General features: G+C 43.4%; 1 protein-coding gene across 5 annotated transcripts in view; it reads right to left on the bottom strand.

The window, feature by feature from the left end:
* Positions 1-22,308, bottom strand: part of PLCL2 (phospholipase C like 2) — a 198,342-nt gene that overhangs the window by 70,829 nt on the left and 105,205 nt on the right. For 4 of the 5 annotated variants that reach the window (XM_061194711.1, XM_061194712.1, XM_061194713.1 and 1 more), the window contains exons 2-3: positions 16,246-18,732; positions 13,612-13,815 (exon numbers count right to left, since the gene is read on the bottom strand). In XM_061194711.1, coding sequence (XP_061050694.1) covers positions 13,612-13,815; positions 16,246-18,732 — 2,691 coding nt within the window. Of the gene's footprint in view, positions 1-10,075; positions 10,152-13,611; positions 13,816-16,245; positions 18,733-22,308 lie in introns of those variants that run through there. The other variant, XM_061194714.1, reaches the window with a different exon arrangement.

Below are 22,308 nucleotides of genomic sequence, written 5' to 3'. Positions count from 1 at the left end.
CGCACTGAGTACATGATTTAAAAAAGAAGAAGAAAGAAAACCTTTAAAGTCACGATTTAAGCTGGCCAAAGTGAATCTGGAAACCAGTGCATCAAAATACCCTAAGGACCTTTTCCCTGATCCTCTTTTTGAGGGGTTGGCAAACTTTTCCTGGGAAGGAGCGGACAGTAAATATTTTAGGCGACTGCTCACCTCTGCGCTCACAGTGTGAAAGCAGACACAGAGAATGTGTCATGAACGTGCTCTAACAAAATTTCCTTATGGACACTGCGGCTTGAATTTCATATGATTTTTACATGTCCTGAGTTTTTATTTTTCAACCGTCTAATATGTAAATACCATTTTAAGCTTGCAGCCCATACACAGATGGGTGGTGCCAGCCAGGCCCACAGGCCAGCGTTGCCCGACCCTGCTCTAAAATGCCACACCATGCATCACTTGGTGATACTGGACTAAAAGTATTCCAGAGAATATAGTTTGACATGCTACATGCACATTTTAGAACAGAACATGAAAAATCAAGTGCGGTTAGTATTTTAAAAGCATAAACATATGTTATATGTAAACGAAGGAGAAATTTGGTCACAGAGAATTGTAACATTGGTCAAAGACTTTCACGGACTTATAACATAGCTAGAGGTTAGCTTTAGGAAATCAACTAAAAATGAGTAACTACCATCTTGGTTACATTTAGCTAAATACTCAAAACAGCTATCTCTATTCACAAAGACAGATTTTTTTTTTTTTTTTTTTTTTGCTTTTGGCACCAGATAAGTGATTATTCAAAGCTAAAATTATTTTGTGCCATATAATGACATAAATGATGGTATCACTCCATTTAATCTCTCTCTGGTGTAGGAGTGTAATAATTATAAAGAAAACTAGAATAATCAACATTGGTTTCAAAGAAAATACTTAAAGATTTCCATAAGTAGATAGATAAAGGACTTCCTGTATAAAATCTGCACATAAAAATCTATAAGAGTTAGCCCTAAAGATGTGACTAATACTAAACGTAGTAGGGAAAGAAATGTTTTAAACTACTTAACATGTTATTTTTAAGTTAATTGATAATTAAGCTTGTAGAGTTAAACTTAACACATCATACTGTCCACCCACTGAGTTGACTGGGAGAGTAATTTTCTTATGGTTCAGAACTTTAAATGCCTTAAGTTAGAAAAGACTTCAAAACCATTATTAAGTGTTATTTTTATCCCTGATAAATTCATGTGGTAGTAAAATCAGATTTCTGGTGTCAAGGGTGGTTATTTTAGTGGGGTGAGTGGCATTAATTATTTCCCAGCAATCTGGGGGAATATAAGTGAACAGAATGAAAACCAGGAACCGTTAAAATAGAATAATAAGTGACAGTTCCTGCGGTCCCCACTGGCACAGCGGCTAACGTGTATGGTGGAGAGTTACCACCAGACAAGTGCTGATTAGAGGGGTTTGGTGAGGCTGGGGGTGAGCCCTCCCCACTACACAAAAATAGAAATAATGAATCCATAGGCAGTGCTGAATTTTATTTCTCTTATAAACCTGAGGTCAAACGCAACATATCAACAAAATATATGCTTAAAGCTTAGAAAGTGCCAAATATTACTGTCAGGAATACATCAAGCTGCAGAGAAAAAATCACTACTGCCTCATTATTCAAAAGACTGTGGAAAAACACCTTTAAAAAATTTCTTCCAGGTCATGACTAGGGACATAACAGACAGGAAAAAAAGGTCAGAAATGAGTACATCCTACTGCCAAGAAGTGATGCCAGAAGGTGGCCCAAGTAAGTGTCAACAATTACATGTAGTACTCAAAAAAATTCTGAAATATATGATCTTTCATATAAACTGGTTATTTTGATAGCTTCACTTTCATGGAGCAGGTTCCATCCAAACTATCGCATTTCTTTGAGAGTTGTCTTCTAAAATGTGATTGCACATCCAGAGACTATGTGTCCATGAAAACAGAGAAGACTCATCATTGCATTTACAAACCAATCTATGTACCGCCACTAACAATTTTCTAGAGGTATCAGTAATTTCAATCTTTCCAACTCAACTCCAAATGGGATTTGCAACGCTGCCGATTTTCTCAATGGAAAAGCATTAGCTTCTCTAAACTATATAAGAATGGGTGTCAATAAATCAAGTTAAGCTCCAGTGAATGGATCTTGCATTTGAAAAGTCAGGGAATGATAACAGAATATCGAGATGCTAAGCAATAAAATTCTGTTATCACTGCAACTTACATCCTTTCTAAACTTCAACCTGAACACAGACAATGATGGGACACAACGAAATATTAAACAATTCATCTTTTTGATGAATCTCTGACAGAAGAAAAATACTTCTAAAAAAAAGGTTCACGTGTGTGATTCGTACTGGTTAGTTGTAGCCAGCACTGCTAAAATAATCACACAGGCAAAACATCCCCATTTAACTGGTTGGAGAATGTTGTGAATCCCACATGAAGCTGACAGCAGGGGCAGCCACAGGCTCAGGTGGCAAAGGCAGCCACCTTCCTGAGCGGGATGAAGAATCACCATGGGCTTCACACCCCCAACTCCCCATCTGGTCAGAAACCGCCACCCTAGGAAAACTAAGATAAACAGTGAAGGTGCATTTCCTGGGTCCTCCAGTGGGGTGTGGCCCAGAGAGTGCTGGGTGTTTCAGAGTAGAGTCCATATGTAGGGGGCTCCAAGGGTCCTGTCCCAGGACAGCTTACGACGAGGGAGAGGAACACAATGATCTCTCAAAGCAGCCAGCACGGGCTGGCACAGCTCCCTCTGTCCCAACGGCACAGGTCAGAGGGTCAAGGAGAGACGCAGCTCCCCTACGAATCCAAGGTCAGAGCAAGCCAGAGGGCTCCGAGACACCAGGGGGGAAGCAGGCTGAACGCATCAGTGAGCCGTGAAAGGCAGGTTCTAGATTGGCCAGTCTTCACTTTTGTAGATCTGAAAGGATTCGGAACTCACAAGCTGCTAAAGACATATAAATTATCACACACCAAAAGCCAACACAGTCCTTTGTTTCTTGATCATCACTTTCCTGTTTGAAAAGGATTTCCACCACAGAGGACAATCACATCCACAAAACTGGCTGTAGACACAGTACCACGCTGTGCACACCACAACAGTGATCACAAACTTCAAGATGTCAAACAGATTCTGGATGCTGTAAAATGTGTTCCCTTCAAGAAAGGGCTATATATTATTAATAGTGTTTGATGCATGTTTCAATAGCAAATCAGAAATTCTGATTCTGGAAAACTTCAATTGCTACAAGACTATATGCATGAGATACATGTCCCTAGAGTTATTTCCCCCCTTTTTCCCCTCTCTTGGCAATTACTAGGCTTAACATAAATTCTTCATCAATCCCAACATGCCAAAGGGAGGCCACATTTCCAAGATGCTCTAAGAAGAATGTTATTCACTTAACAACACTAGTCAAAGTATTCAGACTCCGTTTCTCTTGATAATCATTACATAATTCCTAGTTCTTACAGCTGGCACGTCAGACTTCTGACTCTGCCTCAGCACCCAGGTCTCTCTCTAGGTGATATTTCCGGAAGTTTGTCTTTCTGGGAATCCAGGAGATGAAGGGCCGTGGGGAGGGAAACGCCGCCAGCTGCATGGCGACAGCAGTGGGAGGTGTAACGGGGAGAGTGTAAAGCTGTTTTTTTCCCAGAGATGTTGCCCTAGTTTATAAATCATTTTGCCCTGGGGCTTTCCACCTACTCAAAGAGCAAGTTTCAGAGCCTGGGTGAAAAGCAGCTATCGTGTAAAAACAAAGACACTTCTCAGTTTTAAAGGTCAGATTAGATTTTTATTTGGGTTCCCACCAAAACGACAGGCTTGACAGTCAGGATCTGTCAAGGAGAAACTCTTTTCTAAATTATTTTAACATATCAAGGAACAACACATATAGGTCCCAGAGCATCACCCCTAGGGTAGAGGAGATGCCCCTCCACCGACCACGGCTGGGTCAAGCGTTTGCAGTCCTAGGACAGGAGGAGGAAAGGGGCAGTGGAGGGGACGTTGGGAGCCCACCTCTTGGAGCCCTGAGGACGAAGGACGGAGCCAGGAAATCCCTGCACTGCATGCACCGGCCCCAAGGTGCACTGGGGTGGGCGGTGGTGAGCTTTAGGAGGACATTCTTTAGCAAGGACACAGAAAGGAGACTTTCTGCAGCCGTACCCTCTCCAGGCAGCTAGTGGCCACTCTTAGATGAGCTGAGGGAAGAGAGAAAGTCTGAGAGACTGAGCATTTTACCTAAAGAGCCAGGCAACCACAACCCAAAATGGATAATGTGAATTAAGGCAACGGATCAGGGTTACGAAACGGAACTAAAATTGAGGGACACCCACCTGCCCCTAAGAGAGCTGGGAAAGCTGCATTTCCTTCCCCATCTGGGCTGAGTGTGTGGTCTGAACTCAACCTCTGCCCCACAGGCATGAGGTGACAACAGGCTGAAGAAATTGGAAGTCGGCCAGCACTGCTGTCTCCACTCGGCCCAATTCTGTTTATTCGAAGCCTAGTGGGGACAGGAAATTGACCGAGCAAACCAGGACAAGGAAGGCAAACGCTTCTTCCCAGCTCTGACCAGCCGCCGATGCACGCGGCAACTGACCAAGAAAACCACGTCTATTATTGATAGAGGACGCTCAGAATTTGAGAGATGTACACAGACTTTTAAAAAATGTCCTGGGGGGCTTCCTTGGTGGCGCAGTGGTTGAGAATCTGCCTGCCAATGCAGGGGACACGGGTTCGAGCCCTGGTCTGGGAAGATCCCACATGCCGCGGAGCAGCTGGGCCCGTGAGCCACAACTACTGAGCCTGCGCATCTGGAGCCTGTGCTCCGCAACAAGAGAGGCCGCGATAGTGAGAGGCCCGCGCACCGCGATGAAGAGTGGCCCCCACTTGCCGCAACTAGAGAAAGCCCTCGCACAGAAACAAAGACCCAACACAGCCAAAAATAAAAAAAAGATGTTACATTAAAATATTATTAAAAAAAAAAAATGTCCTGGGGACTTCCCTAGTGGTCCAGTGGCTAAGACTCCGTGCTCTCAATGCAGGGGGCCCGGGTTCGATCCCTAGCCGGGGAACTAGATCCCACATGCATGCCACAACTAAAAGTCCACGTGCCACAAGGAAGATCCCGCACGCTGCAAATACAGATCCGGCTTACCCAAATAAATATTGAAAAAAATGTCCTGGTGGGTCTTTGACAGAAAGAAGAACTCAGAAAACAACTTAAGGAGGTAACTTTAGCCACTGAAGAAACAAAATAAATTATTTCTAGTCAAGAAGAGAATATATCAAAAATAAACACTGAAGGAATAATACAAGAGCAAAATCCCACATTCAGGTGGGATCTGATGGGAACATGGGAAGCAATTCCTCTCCTCTTGCACAGGAAGAAAAAAAGACTACAGCACTTCAACGATCTTAGTTTTATCAAAAATGTAGTAGTGTTCTGCATAATGCATCTGCTTAAAAGGAAGTTCCCTAACTGTTCTGGAGCTTTAGGTTCCAGATATATTACATACATATTTCCTACCAGATTCAGTGAAATAAAGTGTTCGAGAAATAAGCAATCTTGTTCTGCCCCCTTGAGAAGCAACAGAAAGGCTCTAACAGAGAAGTCAAACAGTGGGAGACCCCACCAAACCCACGGCCCCGAGCCACAGCCCCATAACCGCTCCCCAGGTGGCTTGGTCCAAGAGCTGAAGTGATGCCAATAGCAGGCTCCCGTTTCTCGTTTACCAGTACGGCGGGACAGTGCCGCGGTTACTCAGGAATTGTGAACTGCAGAATAGTATCTGCAGTTGGTGCGTCAGACGGTACAGTGGCTCGCTTCGTACTTTATCACTTCTCGTCTGAAGACACCATCTGACAACGTGTGGGACTCTGTTAAGGTTCGCATCTCTGTCCTCCCAGAGAGTCCGGGGCCAGGTATCAAATTTAACTGGTAAAAAACAGCCGCTGATGAAGGCCCTTTCAAGGGGATTGCCAGCCCCTAAAATGCTACTGTTTCGCAACTGTTCTTGCTTAGTATCTGCAGGTGTGTGCGTGTGTGTGTGTATATGTGTGTGTGTGTAAGAATACTTCTACATATGTGTCCCTCGATGGTTTCTGTGGAGACATGTAAAACATGAAAAGTGGATGAGAGATACAGTCGTGCAATCACCACCATATCACACCGTGAAGCACCATCTCCCCCTAAGTTTCTCAATCTCCCTGCTTCTGGTGGCTGAGGGGCAGCCTCTACATCTGATCTGATGATACGAGTGATATTATCATCACATTCCATCCTTTAAACATTACTTTTCCCTTCCCGTGGGGTTGGCAGTCGCTCTGAAGTGGGTCAGCTGTATGGTTTTGATGATGCCAGAGAAACCGTTTTGGAAACGTCATTGGCTGGACCTCCCCTGTCACTGAATTAAACTAGAGGCTTTGGGTTTCTGCTCTTCCCCCTGTAGCAGGGTACATTCACCTTTCCCTAATCTGTCATTTTTTCCCCTCTTTGTAGCTCAGTCTTATCCCAAGGCATAATACTCTATTTTTCTACAGTTATAAAAATTGGGAGAGTTGACATCTCCAATTAAAAGATGCTTTTAATGTCAAGTTCTGAGGCAGGAGAGTGATGATAAAAGCAGCCACAGAAGAGATGGGAATCAATAATAACCTTATTACAGATGATCTCTGCTTGGTCCAGATGGGCAGAGACTCCATCAGTTATGAAGTGTGATTTCTCTCTTCCCTGCATTAGGCAGTGGCCAGACAAAATACAGGAACCCACACCAACAACATACAGCAGAGCACCCTTGATGCTGCACGCCGACTGCCAACGCATCTGTGTAAGAAAAAACCCTTCGTTTCACGTATTTTATTTAAAGGACCTTGTTTTCTTTAAGAATATTTAAAGCCATGAGGTAGAAGGGACTATTCAGTAACTTATATAAAAATATTCACAGCAAGCAAATAACATGCTCCTAGACGAAGCATCTTGTTCCTTTTTTTTTTAAACACTAACAAATACTGTTCTCTACTGGATAAACGGATTCCTCAGAGAGTGCTTTCTTCATTAAGTGTGAAGGCAATTAAAATCAAGATTCCTGTGAAGCCGTAAAAGATGGAAACAAATTAATTTCAGATCGGCCGCTCGAGAGCCCGCCACTGTGTATGTGAACAGTCATGCTGTCTGTGACAGAGCTGGGCATCCTTTTCTTTCCTTTTTCCTCTTCTCTCCTTTTCATTCCCTGTGACTTCATCGTCAATTTACCTACAATGACTGAAGCATATTCCATAGTGCAGAAAAATTGTAGCAAAACCAAGGAAAAAGACTTTTTTTCTTTAAAAAATGTTTATGTGATAAGGACACTTAACATGAGATCTACCCCTCTTAACAAATGCTTACCTGTACAATGCATTACTGTTGACTAGAGGTACAAGGTACTACTGTACACGGGTCTTTAGAACTCCTCCATCTCACTTAACTGATACTTCATGCCTGTTGATTAATAACGTCCTATCTCCCCCTCCTCCCAGGCCCTGGTAACTACCAGTCTAGTCTTTGATTTTATGAATCTGACTATTTTAGATACCTCATTTAAGTGGAATCCCGCAGGGCTTGTCTTTCTGTGTCTGGCTTCTTTCACCGAGAATACTGCCCTCAAAGTCCAATGAAAAAATTTTAAAGAGAACTTTCTTTTTATGTAACACTTCACAAAATATTTAAACTTCCAGTGTTTTCTCTCAGTCGAGGAACAATGTTGACATCTTGGTCTCTATTTGTTAGCATAGATCTCATAACATTTTAAAAAATTTAAGCGTAAAGCAGACGGTAAATCTGAAACTAATAAGCAAAGATAGCTGGAGAGCTGAATCATTACTTTCACCAACATTAAAAAGGGTGGTAAAAACCACTTTAGTATAAAACGATGATGGATGGGGCTTCCCTGGTGGCGCAGTGGTTGAGAATCCGCCTGCCAGTGCAGGGGACACGGGTTCGAGCCCTGGTCTGGGAAGATCCCACATGCCGCGGAGCAACTAGGCCCGTGAGCCACAACTACTGAGCCTGCGCATCTGGAGCCTGTGCTCCGCACCAAGAGAGGCCGCGACAGTGAAAGGCGCGCGCACCGCGATGAAGAGTGGCCCCCGCTTGCCGCAACTGGAGAAAGCCCTCGCACAGAGACGAAGACCCAACACAGCCAAAAAAATAAATAAATAAAAATTACATTAAAAAAAAAAAAAGAAAACAAGCCTCATTTAAAAAAAAAAAAAAGAATTTGTTTATTAAAAAAAAAAAAAAAGATGATGGATGACGGGAGAGGGGAGACGTGGTCCTGAACCCTCCCGGCGGACCATCCCAGGAACACTGTGTGTTACGGAGAGGGGACCCACTCACTCGCCAGAATCTCTTACTCAGGTTACGTAATCCTTATCTTCTCCAAACCAGCCTTTAAACACATGAGAGAACGAGCTCAACTGTGATATCTGGTTCTCAACAGTGGACGCATTCAAGTTCACTGACACACACTTTTAAGTAAAACACTTAAATTTTCTGTTTTCTGAAGTAATAATACAAAATATATATTCAGGTACTTATAATCAGATTCCACTGAGTGGAACTTAATCTGTTGAATACAGTCTTCCTTATTTTAAGCTCATCAGATCTGCCTTTTGACATACTCCAAAGTATGCAAGACGAATTCTTCTCCACCTTCATGGGGGAGCAAGAATCAGAAATAAGGTAACTGGGACTTCAAGAGCCCCACATGAACAACGTCAGATCATGATTATTGGCGCTATCTGGGCTTTATGGGCAGATTCATCAGTCATCTACACACCACACATGGCTCATCTTCCTGATCTGGACTGCAGGGCAAAAACTGGACAAAGAGACTAGTCATGCTCTAAACCTGCCATTAGAACCATTAATGGTTCTGCCATTAATTTGATGCACTACTGGGTTTCCATTTTCTCACCTGCAAAATAAAGACACTCAGCAGGCGGCCTCTGAGTTCTCTTTCACCCCTACCCTCCCACAGTCCATAATCTTAATTCTGAGCATGGCCCTTTGCTGCTCAAAAACGTGCAAGAACTCCCACGGTCCACGCTTGAATTTCCTAGAACACGTGCTTCCCATTTCTGAGAGTGTTTCACCCTGTGAACTCAGCCTGCAACCGTCTCCTTTTCTTCACCTGCTGAAATCTGAGTCGTTCTTAACGGTCAGAGGCCAGTGTTTCCTTGAAGTCTTCCTAATTCCTAAACTTGAAACTGACCGTTCTCTCCCATGAACACCCAAATAATCTGTTTACATATTTTAACACATCTATCTATCATCTATCCTCTCACTATCTCTGGATATGTTTCATCTCTTCCACTAAACTGTGAACTCCTCCAGGGAAGAAAAGCCTCCCTTGTGTGACCACACAGTCACCCCCACTCTCCAGACCAGTCCCTCCCTATTTCTCCCCCATCTGCCTGATCTAAGAAGTTGTCTGTGTTTTTCTTCCTCTGCTCCCGAGTGGCTTTGACACCCGCCTTCCTCAGCAACGTCCCAGCCTCAAACCTCACCACTTCCGGGATCCAAGGAGGGACCACAAATAGGGCAAAAAACCACAATTTGGGCCACTCTGAAGACCTGTTTGTTGGTGGGATGACAAGAGCCATTAGGACAATCTAGGGGCCGTGGGCAGGGTGACCACACAACGAATTATCTAAACAGGGACACTTTTAAGGGTTAAAGGGAGAACTATTAATAATTATGCTGGGACAACAGGTGTACAAGCAGGGTCTGTCCCAGGCAAATGGGGCTGTAGGCCACCCTGAGCGTGGGCCCTCTTTCCTAGCCTCCACACCGGCTTACATGGTGCCCACATTTCCACAATCAGCTCCTTCCCTGCACTCTCCTTTTTCACAAAGACACTGGCATATTTCAGCTACAACTCGTTTATTAATAAGAGTTTAGACAGAAAAATAGTCACAATCTTGACAGCATAAATACATATCTGTACATTCTTAGGAGATACCGCAATCCTCACTGGAGGGCAACTTCAACAGTGCAGACTCGCAGTAACACAGGACTTGGTGGGGACGGGTGGATTTCTCAAACTACGCTTACTTCTCATTTGGAGTCTTCAAACTATAAATGGGAAGTCAACGAAATGAAATAAGATCTTATTTCTAAGGCTAATTTTGGGTTAAGCTCAATATAACAAACGTTACAAAAACAAAGGCTATCCAAGACCTTATGACATTTCCCATCAGTATTTCATCTATTCTTTAGCTAGCTTTAATAAATTGTCAGAAGGTGAGAAATAACTAAGTCACTAATAAATGGACTATAAAATATTACAAGAGCTATAATATTGCCATAGCAATATGACAATCTTTAAAATGCAAATTATAAAAATTTGAATTTAATTTTAAGTACTTTATAGCTTAGTTTATCAGGTGGAATGAAAAAGAGAACAAATCAATAAAGCTAGGGGTATAACGCAGCCCAGCTATGTCAATGAGACATTATGTAAGACTAATTTCACAACTTTAAAAATGTAAGCAAGCCAACTGTCTTATCATTTCTACAACAACACAATTATAAAGTTATATGTAGATAAGAGTTACATAGTAAATGTTATCATCTGCCAGCCCAGGGAGAGGAAGGGGCGGGGGAAGTGATACAGTGGGCACTGTATCCACCCAGCCCTCCCGCTCTGGGCTCAGCCTGGACAAGCGCCTGGGTACCAACCCTTCCAGTTAACACCTCCCTGGGGCACCACATCCCACTCTCAGGAAGGTCCTGTTAAAAAGGTTACCATGAAGAAATGTCACTGTGTGACCAGTAACACACCTGAGCCGGTAAGTCATCTTAGATGTTGGTCAATGACGTGGGTCTGCAAAATGTCTAACGATTTTATTTGTGGCTTAAGTTTAAAAAGCATTTACAAATATCAGCTACTTCTTTGGGCTTCTTCTCATAAAACTAACTAGGTAGCCTGAGGCACAGCATGCAAGAGCTCTTCAGACTTTTCCATGTTACCTCTTTTTCCTATCTTTCCATCTTTTCCCCCCAAAGGAATCTCAGCATAAGCTTCTTTGTTTTGTTCCCCAGCTGCCATCCTAGCAGACTGGATGGCTCCCTGAGGACAGGGACCCCTTATGCTCATGCCTGTGGCCCCTCCAGCACCCAGCACAGTGCTCCCCCCACCCATGTTTACAGACACATTTGCCCCTGGCCGTCCTTCCTTCTGAAGGGTGACTGCCACTCCCTGCAGTTTGCCTGCAGTGTCCAGTGTTCGGTCCTTATTTATCTTACATCACCGTGAACTCGAAGCTGGAAAGAGCGGGGAATAACAAGCACCTGCTACAATGTGTGGTTATTGTATTGGAACTGAGGTAAAAGATCAAATACCACTTTTTCTTAAGGTAATGAACTGATAAGCTGTTTAAAATACTGCACTCTTATTATTGGTGGAAATGTAAATTAGTATAGCTACTAGGGAAAACAGCATGGAAGATCTGCAAAGAATTAAAAACAGAACTACCATATGATCCAGCAATTCCACTTTTCGGAATATATCCGAAGGTAATAAAAACACTAACTCAAAAAGATACTTGCACCCCCATGTTCATAGCAGCATTATTTACAATAGCCAAGATATGGAAACAACCTAAATGTCTATGGATAGATAAAGAAGTTGTGAGATATACATATATATATTAAAATATGAGGAGATCCTACCATTTGCTACAACACAGATGAACCTTGAAGGTATTATGCTAAGTGAAATGAGTCAGAGAAAGACAAATACTGTATGACCCACTTATATGTGGAAACTAAAACAAAACAAAACAAAAACAAAAAACCAAACTCATAGAAAAAGAGATCAGATTTATGGTTACCAGAGGTGAAGGGTGCAGACAGTGAGAACTGAAGGAAGGTGGTCAAAAGGTAGACATTTCCAGTTATAAGATAAATAAGTCCTAGGAATGTAATATATACCATGATGATTGATACACAGGAAACTTAAGAAAATAAATCCTAAGAGTTCTTATCACAAGAAATTTTTTTTTCCTTTCCTCTCTTCTTCCTTCTTTTTATGAGAAGATGTATGTCAGCTGAACCCACTGTGGTAATCATTTCACAATATGCGTAAATCAAACCATCATGCTGTACGCCTTAAACTTATACATGAGTGTCAATTATTTCTCAATAAAACTGGGGGAAAGAGAGCAAAAGAAAAAAAAATGTTGCATGTTTCTGACTTGGACTTCCAGATCTTATGCACCCAAAGATTTGGGTGAACAAGGCCAAGAAGTTAAGAAGATCAAGAACAAAAATCCTTCCAAACTTTTGTTTTTGGAAATAGTACCCCATGGTCAAGACAATTTGTGAAATAGGGCATACTATGTCCATCACCCTTTGGAAAGCCACTGCCAGCAAACAAAAGGCCCCACGCAGTCCTGCAGTGAAGACATCTGATTAATTTTGCTCAAACCAGTATTTCCCTAAATTATTTCAACATGGAACCCTTTCTCCCATGTGACACTTATTAATATCCTAAGAAACCAAGGTTCCTCAGCAGACACTGTGGGAAATGCTGACCTTAAGCATTTTTTTCTTTCCTGGAAATTGTATAAATCCCTCTGAATTGCAGCTTTCAGGTCAACTTACAGAATAGTAAAAAAAATATATTTCTGTAAGGTTTACAGTGCCACTCCTGATTTGTCTTAGACCACAGCAGGCTACCTGAGAAGCAGCCTTGAGTTTTGTGGTCGGAGCTCCTGCTTCTAGTGTGGAGGCGGTGGTGGGTGAGGCCTCTTACCTCTGAGCACCCGGGCGGTACAGGCTGAAAGCCTCGCCCATCTGGGAGGGGAGGTCCAGCACCACCCTTAACCCTGACCACAGGGGAGGACCTGCGGCACTCACCGGCGTTTTGACAACTTCAGCTACACTGCGAGCTTGAAATGGTATTGTTCACCCACTAACTCATCCCTCAGAGTTACGATAAGTCAAAAAGTACAGCGAGAGCAGGAAGCGATTAGGAAAACGCACGATAGACCTTAAGGGCAAAGATGCAATATACTAGGTGTCCTGAGGATTCCTCGTTAACGCTAAGCTGACTACCAATCACAGGCGCCACAGAGCAGCTGCTATAAGGAAGGAAAACATTGCACAATATAGAGTCATGTAGTGGAAGCACCTACCTCTGATGGTATTTAAAGTGTATTTTAGGAAAAAAAACTAAATTTCTCACCTTTACCAGTTTGAAAACAAAATAAAAATGAGTGACTCAATGGCTGATTGCAAGGAAAGGTTAAAAAAATTCCCTCCTATATATATGTGGAAAATAGTGTATGCTTTAGAAATCAATTCAGATACATTCTTGAAAAGCTGTCTGAATCCTGCTTTCTAAAATAGCAACAACAAAACACTAAAGTCTTTCAAATACAGCAAGGTCAGGGGAATAACTTTTCCAGCACAGGTAAAGGAAGCATGAACTAGGAAAGCACACCTCAGCAAGAGCTCCTAAGCATGTCGGGGTACTGTCCTAAGACACCTCTCTCCCCTGGGCTCCATAAAAGTGCAAAGAGCCACTCACCATGTCATAAGTTGTTACGATCTTCTTCAGAACCTCGGGCACGATTCCCTGCAACTCCATGGTGGGATACTGCTCGCTGAGATTCAGGACCACCAGGGGCGTGTTATCAGGTCCCAGGAAGCGGGGAGACACCGCCAGCATGCACTGCATGAGGTTGGCTACGGAGGAGAGGCCACACAGCTCCTTGAAGGACACCACTGCATTCTGCTCAATGGAAAGAAGAAGGCGCTTTGTAATTCACCAGGGTTTTAATTTCTCGTGGATGTTATACTCAATATACTTGGTTATCCATGGACTGCCTGATACAACAGTTACTAGCAGTGTTATGACAGACATGGTTAATGATTATCTTATCCTGGGAAAAATGGCTACTTTCCAAAGTAAACCTAGTTATAGATATTTGTAATACCAATTTATCAAAAGTATGGAAAAGGCAAATAAGTTAAATTCTTTCCAAGGGCAAAGCAGCTTTTCAGATCAAAGTTCACAGCAGTGCTAATGCTGATATGTAATTATGAGCAAACAAAAAAAAATGGCTTCTGCATTCAAAAAGGTAAAGATTCAGAAAAAAAAAAAAAATCAGGCTTAAAATAAGCATCAAATATGCCAGCCATCCAAAAAAAAAAAAAGAGGAATATTTGCAAGACAGAAATTTGAGTCTCTCTCACCTGTTCATACCAGCTGGTTCCAAAGCTAAAGGAACTTGGAGGATGCTGCAGTTTCCGTGGAGATGTGCCCGGTGGGAGACCTTCCTGCCCGGTACCACGGCCTTCCCTTCCCCTAGTCCCGTCTCCATGCTGCTTCTCCTCCTGCTCTCAATGCTCTTTTTTTCTAATCACCAGAGGTGCCATTAAAATCCCCATTAAAGGAAACCCTTCCATACTGTAAAAAGCCACGAGTCGGTGTTCTCTGAGCACTGTGTGCAAGGCATATGTAATATACGTGACCCCGTCTGACCCTCTCAACCAGCCACGCTGGGCGCGAGGAGGCCGGCCTCAGCTGTGGCCTGTCTCTGTTGTTTGTCTGAGGTCACACAGCTGGCAGGTAAAGGGGTCAGGACTTTACCTGAAGTCTGCTGAGGATAAGGCCTCTGCTCTTAATCACTGTGCTGCCAGAACAGGTACATTCCAACCGAAAACGGAGTCACCCCAGGCACACCTGGGTCCTGACCTGCGCTGAGCACGGCGGCCAGAGGGGAGGGATCTGGGCCCCCCAAGCCCTGTGCCTTCTGCTTTCAAACACCCCAGTCCTTGGAAATGAGCAGCACGTTGGTTTTAAATTTAAACATTTTCTTTTTATTAATATTGCTTTAAATATGGGCATCAAGCTGTGTATCATTTTGTTCAAAATCACTTGGATGTTGACTGCTCATAACAATAAATCCTTACTGAGAGCTCTAAGGGGGGGCCCCAGTCACACCCTCGCACTCCCCAGTTACTTCTTCTTCACCTGCCGTTGTCCTATTTGTTTATTATCTGCTGCCCACCCCCAACTAAAGTCTGCTGTTTCCTGCTGCATCGCTGGCCCGACCGCCCGTGTGTGGCAGGGGCATCACACAGCGCCGACTGCAATGTGGGTTCAGCACAGACACGTGGCCCTGGAAGGACGGGTGCTCGGCTTCATGTGCATGACAGCTGCCGTAGGGCAGGGACGTGCGGCCTGCTCAGAGCTGAGGTCCACCGACCATGGCACCCTCAGAGATAGGGAGACACCCTCCACATTTACTATGAGGCAAGAAATAAAACAAAATGTCTCCATTGTGGGAAGGTCTTTTAATTTTACTTGCTGCTGGCATTCTGCTCATAATACTTATAAAGATTATATATATATATATATACACACGTATGTGTGTGTGTGTGTGTGTGTGTGTGTATATATATATATATATATATATATATGTATCTTTTTTTATCGTTTTTAAACACACTGAGCGGTGATCCATCACACACTGGGATGGGCTGGGGCAGGTGCGTGTGTGAGGTGGCCCTCGCAGCCTCGTTCTGCATCACTGGTAGCCCCAGTATCCTGCTAGACACGTGGACAATCCTTAATTACATACCTAACCCTGACTGATTGCTTTTCGCCACTATGCGGTTCAGAGGTAATTATTATCTCAGACATCTAATAAATACAGGTGTCACGTGTCTTTTACTTACACAGTTAGATAGCTGCGCTCCAGAGTCAAAAGCAGGCTCAATACATAAACCCACGGGCTGCTTACAGGCTCACCATTCCCGCAGCATGACGGCCCCACAAGAAAGGACGGGAACGTGTCCCTCTAGTTTGATGGGCTTGACGTCAGTGTGTTCCAGCTAAGGAATATTCAGAAATACCAGAGATTCCCACGTGCACTTTTAGAGAAGACGGGGGACTGTTCCCTGGTGGTTAACAGGGACCAGGACGGGTGTGGACTCAGCAGCAAGGCTGTCTCATTCCCATAGAGTGTGTTCAATACCGGCTGCCGTTTTTGGAAATTCACATGATAAAAAAAAAAAAAAGTGAGATCGGTGGTAAACATTCTTACAAGCGATGGGAATTTACAAAGTATTTAAGATCAGGGATACGACTGTTTAAAGAAACCCTCCAATAGACTCATACACCGCGCGCAGGCGCACACGAGCCCCCGCGCCGTACCTGCATGTTCTCTCTCAGGTCGGTGGCGTCCCGAATTGGGGGCTGGGCGTTCTTGAAGACCTCGTCCACAGTTTTAATCCACAGTGTTCTCAGGGACGCATATTCCCTGGACTTCTTCCCTTTCCTCACAGAGAGGCCCCTCTTGTGAGGCTTCCCGCCTCCTCTCCGGTTAGTGATGGCCACGTGCACGAACAGAGAAGCGTGGGCGAGGACCTCGCCGGTGAGCGACTGCAGCGGCACGTGGCGGTAGCCCGTCTGCAGACACTCGAAGGGAATCGTGTACTGGCCGATGAACTCATCGCCGATGTAGTCGTCGTCCAGGACCACAAAGCGCACCATGGCCAGTTCGGGCAGGTTGATCTGGAACTCAAAGCTTTCGTCGAAGATGGGAGCGTCTCCGTTCTGGTGCACTGTTTTCGTCCTCTGTTCTGCACAGTCAGCGGGGATCCCGTGGATCTCAACGTAGACGTAAGGGTCCACCACGTCGCCTTTAGCACCCGATCCTTTGGGTTTGGGGAAGTTCTGCCCGCTGATGATCTTGATGTGAAGGAGCTGGGGTGAGACTCCTGGGACGGAGTCTTTGGTGTTGGCGCTGAAGAAGGAGACCTCCTCCCTCATGATGGCCGGCCGCAGCACGTAGCCGCAGTTCCCGTTCTGCCTAAACCAGCCGATGTTCAGGTCCATCATCAGTCCCGGGGTCTGAAAGTTCATGGCCACGATCTGACAACCACATTTCCAAAAATCTTGAGGGTTCATGTTGCTGGAGTCAATTCTCATGGGACTGGGGAAAACCCTGGCGAGAAAGCGCTTGTTGTAATTGACAAAGTCCCCTGCATTCTCGTTGGCGTATTTGCTGGCAAGCACTTCGTTGAATGAGCAGACTTCCCAGTACTTCTGAACCTGAAAGGACACCTGGAACTCTTTGAACTGCACCGACTTGCAGATGCTCACCAGCTCGGACAGCTCTTTGCAGAGCTGGAAGCGCTTGGCAGGCACGTGGTTGGGCTGATCTGCGTTCTCCTTGCCCATCCTCTGAGACATCTCTGCCCCTTCATCCTCATCAGTAACATCGCCCTCTACTCCAGAGCAGTTGGAAGACAGCTTCTTTGCCTTAATGAGTATCTTCCCTTTCAGGACATCTGGGGATGGCAGGTAAGATTCCTCAGCACTGGGTGAGGTTGTGTAGAGCTTGTCTCCTAAAATTTTCTTCATGTGTTGAACCATGACCTTCTGTTGTTTAATAGAACAGTGATTTTCCAAACACAGGATGAGAGGGTACTCTGAAGCAAAGAATGCATACTTGTTAATAATATCAATGACGCTGCGGAAGACGATCTGCGAGGTCATGGTGTGGCCTGTGTAAATCACAGGTTCGTTATCTGGCCCATCCCATACATCCAATTCAACACTCCGGCAACCCATTTTAAGAGCTCGGATGTATCCTGTGATATCAGAGGGACCTCGGAACTGATCCTCTATTAAGTATGTATTATGAGATGAGTTTATAAAGTAATGAGACAAGGGTTGCTTCATGTCCTGACAGACCTTCTTATGCTCTGGATCAAATATATAACAGTCAGATGACACAAGGTAATTAGTGAACCCGTCTATGGAAAGCCAGCCCTTTTCCTGACCCTCTTTGGATGGCTCATATTTGTGAATAATTTCAAGGCTTATTTCCTCATTTATATGTGCCACACCCTGCTCTGCCTCAAGAAACATCATAAGGTCCTTGGTATCAAGGAATTCTTTATTGCTTGAGAACTGAACTAAAAGGAAATAAATTTCAGGTCTAGTACAAAGCTCATGGAAAACCTCAACAAATTCCTCCTTTGTGACTTCAGTACCAGCTTTGTCCTTGGACTTGTGCAATTCTTTGAACTTAAGCTCAATTTTGCTCGTTTTTAAACCAGGATTGAGGTTTCTGATACACTGCACGGCGTTGCACAGAGTTATATGTCCCAGGTTATCTACATCAATTTCACTAAACATTTGTGAAACCCAAGAAGTCCTCATGTTGTCTTGGCTACTTTCTAACATATCAAGTGTATGTTTCCCATAAGAAATTAGGTACCGCAGTCCCGTGACCCAGATGTTTGCAACATCTGCGGAGTTGGCAACCAAATCAAGTGACTCATAATTCTCTCCATAGATGACTGAAAATGCACAGTCTTCAGATATCTGGTCAGAAATTCCATTGCTGCGGAATATGTCTGTATTTTTTCCCGTTCTCACTTCCTTGATGGATTTAATATCAATCTTGGCTTTCTCAGAATCCTTCTTGGATGGTTCCCACCTCAGGCTCTGCATGTCAGCGTCCAGTAAAAAATACCTGTGGTAAATTCTAGAGTTGGAGCGAACCTTTTTGAGTTCCGAACCCTCCACCATGGAATTGATACAATCACTTGCACTGCTAATCTTTTTCTCCGTGGGCATACTGCTGAAGGAGACCGTCTTTTTCCGCTCTCTTTTCTGTTTTGTACCATCCTAGGAGAAAAAAAATCGTAGTGTATTAGGATAACACAAACATAGGTTTCTATGTTCAAGACTAGGAATAAAAATTTAATTTCCTTGGGAAAAAATCATACTCTTAGGATTTCCAATTGTATGTTCTATAATGAATGATACTCATTCACTTCTAAAGCTTAGAAGTGGCCTTGGCATTTACAGCCTAATACAGACAGGTAAAAAAAAAAAAAAAATCATTATTGAATTATTGCAACCCATGAGGATCAAGAAACACAATTCCAGTAATACATAATAAAAGCTCGCATAGAGAATTGGCCACACAATTTGCAGGGCCCAGGGGAAAGTGAAAATGCAGGGGAAAATGAACAACCTCGTTCAGAAATTAAGAATTTTAAGAAGGCCATGGAAGAGCGTTAAGCCAAGTACACGGCCTTCCTGAGTATGGGGCCTGTACAGTGCACCGGTAATACACCCACGAAGCAGGCCCTGCTGGATATACACCTCCTACACCAGTGTTTCCCGAAAGGTTGTCACTAAACCACTTTCCTCAGAATCCCCTGGGTTACCTGGGTAAAATGCAGATTCCTAGGCTCATGGGATCAGCTCTCCAGGAGGTGGTACCCAGGAATTTACATTTTAGGCAGCACTCTAGGTAATGGGAATGTACAATAAAGTTTAAAACCACTCTCTAACCACTTGGACTCACTAAGCTGTCTGGACTATTTCTGGAAACTAAGTATGAACCATTAAATTATGTGTTACGTGAGTAGAAACTGAAATTCCAGCGGCAATTCTTGGCTCTTCAGAGCCTCGTATTAGATTAGTCATGGTCCTAAACACTTCAAATAGATATGGTTTTACTTCTGTCGTTGTATTAAGTCTGGGTGGGAGGCCCAGATTTCAGCTAGAGGTGCTTCTAAAATTCTGGAGTTGGATTTATTAAAGCCTGCTCCCATGCACCAGGCGAATGTTTAGAACAAGTCACCTAAGTCCTTCCGATGTTAACAGACTAGTAACACTACCAAGTGAAAAACTTCAGGCAACATCTATTTCTACAGCAGTCTGCATCACCAATAATGCACTCCTCAACTTTCCTGCACGATGTAGCAGGTGCTCACCTCAAGGAGCTGATGCCACATCTATGTGTGCATTTAAGTTCTTTCCCTGTATAGATGCCTTTATTATTATTATTATTTTAAATTGCTCAAATGGCCTCACAACACCTTTCACAATTTTAACCTAAAACTCGACATTGCCTTTCAGGAGGCATATGAAATTTGTGATAAATTTTCAGTAAGTCATTATATTCATAAATAAGAAATAGAGATGGAGGTTGGGATTATATGACTTTCATGCAATAAAGAAAAGAGCAGGCAAAATATTGTACAAAGGCATTCTACCTTCCCTGCTTTGAGAGGATCTTTTTTTTTTTTTTTCTGGCCGTGTCACGCAGCATGTGGGGTCTTAGTTCCCTGACCAGGGATCGAACCCGCACCCCCTGCAGTGGAAGCGTGGAGTCTTAACCACTGGACCGCCAGGGAAGTCCCCAAGATAATCTATTTTGAATAAAACCTCTACATTTGAAAAAGTGATTATGCTATTCTCTGCATCTGAAATTTAAAACTACTTTTACTTTTTGACTACCTATACTTCCAAAAGCAATTTGCAGAAGGCAATTAAACTTAAACTTTAAATCATGCAGGTATCATTTCCCTCAAAGTTTCAAAATGAACCAAAGAGGCTTTTGTGATCTGAATGCCAACATGAAACATAAAAGCCACAAGGCAGAGTATTTCTTTATAATTGTATCCTCCAAGCAATAAAGTGCAAAAGACATTAAAGCTGTGGTAATCCTATCTATAAGATACATTGTATTGAATACTACAGCTGTTCCAATCCCTAAAACTTAGATTGTATTCTGTCTATTCAAGCAAGTTGGCATGAAATTAAAATTTTAATCAGCCATGTATAAGGGTATGAAACAAATGCATGAATTTCCTATTTTTCAGAATGAGGGTTGTCTTTACCTTTAAAAATACATATTTACCTGTAATAAAGACAACATACTAATTAAGTAAGGGAATTTTATAATTTTTATAAATTATATCTCAAAGCTGCCACTAGTAAAAGGAATCACAAAGATAAATGGAGGTGCCTATCCATTTATTCATTGAAATATATATACAGCATTTTCTCAACAGTGTAATCTTTTATTCTGTCATTCTCAACATATTAATACTGGACTACCACTTCAGCACATGGCGGCCTGAATGAAAAGGTCTGTCTCTCCTTCCCTGCTAGCAGAAAAAGCTATGAGAAAACATCAAAAGAGAAGCGTGCTTGCTTGGAGACCAACAGAGCAGGCGGGAGCTGGCCCTCATCACTGGATGGGTGAGAATCACTGGCTGGAAGCAACAGGTGGATGTGAAGGCAAGCTGGTCCCCCACAGCCCAGAGGAGAGGAAGAGGAAGGCAGAGGGAGGGAGAACTGGGCTTCCTCAGCGGGAGACCCAGGCCCCCAACCTGCCTGACTTTGTCCCAGAATCTTTGTCCCATCCTACATATTTCCACCTAGCCTTCACTTTTTAGCCCAGCAGTGATCACGTACTCGCATAAGCTAAGCAGCCCGTCGGCAGCAGAGTTGGAATCTATTTTCTGTGTTGCGTCTTAATGTTAGATAGTTTAAATTTAAAATTAAAAAGTGATCAAACTATATGTGCTACACATACAGTTTTTTTTTTAACTAAAGGAAAACTAATGTGTATAACTTACATGCACTAATCACCTAAAACCAGAAGAAAAAAAAGTAAGTTTCTGCTGAGATGGAGATGCCTCCAAATACTTTTTTTTTTAATGAAAGCTTCTTTATTTATTTATTTATTTATATATTTATTTTTGGCTGTGTTGGGTCTTCGTTTCTGTGCGAGGGCTCTCTCCAGTTGCGGCGAGCGGGGGCCACTCTTCATCGCGGTGCGCGGGCCTCTCACTATCGCGGCCTCTCTTGTTGTGGAGCACAGGCTCCAGATGCGCAGGCTCAGTAGCTGTGGCTCACGGGCCTAGTTGCTCCGCGGCATGTGGGATCTTCCCAGACCAGGGCTCGAACCCGTGTCCCCTGCATTGGCAGGCAGACTCTCAACCACTGCGCCACCAGGGAAGCCCCTTCCAAATACTTTTAAAAACTGTACAGATGATGTTTCAGAACTGACTCTTAATGTTGTAAGTACTCGTCACCTAAAGCTTCCGAGTGGTGGAAACGACAACATGTAGATAAACTTCGTCCACTGGTGCATTTCTGCTGCACTATCAGCACTTCTTAATACCAAGAGAAGAAACACAAAAGTTACGTCCAGGCTGGAAGAAAACCAGCTTCCAAAAGAACCCACCTCCATATCAACCCTGAAATTCTGAATTCTAGGTAAAGCATCGTAAAATTTTGAACAGGACAGAAGCTTAAAGATTCATTTATATGTTTAACCAACGCTTATTTACAGAATAACATTCTTGTATCAGGAATAATTTTGTGAAAGCAATGACCTAGCAAGAGGCTAAGCGAGCTTTTCTGCATCACAGCAAACTCAGGAAGAACGAAAATGTT

Source organism: Eubalaena glacialis, chromosome 6 (genome assembly GCF_028564815.1).
Source record: "Eubalaena glacialis isolate mEubGla1 chromosome 6, mEubGla1.1.hap2.+ XY, whole genome shotgun sequence".
Classification (NCBI taxonomy): domain Eukaryota; kingdom Metazoa; phylum Chordata; class Mammalia; order Artiodactyla; family Balaenidae; genus Eubalaena; species Eubalaena glacialis.
The sequence above is the reverse complement of the archived record's forward strand: the minus strand, read 5'-3'. Positions and strand labels throughout refer to the sequence as shown.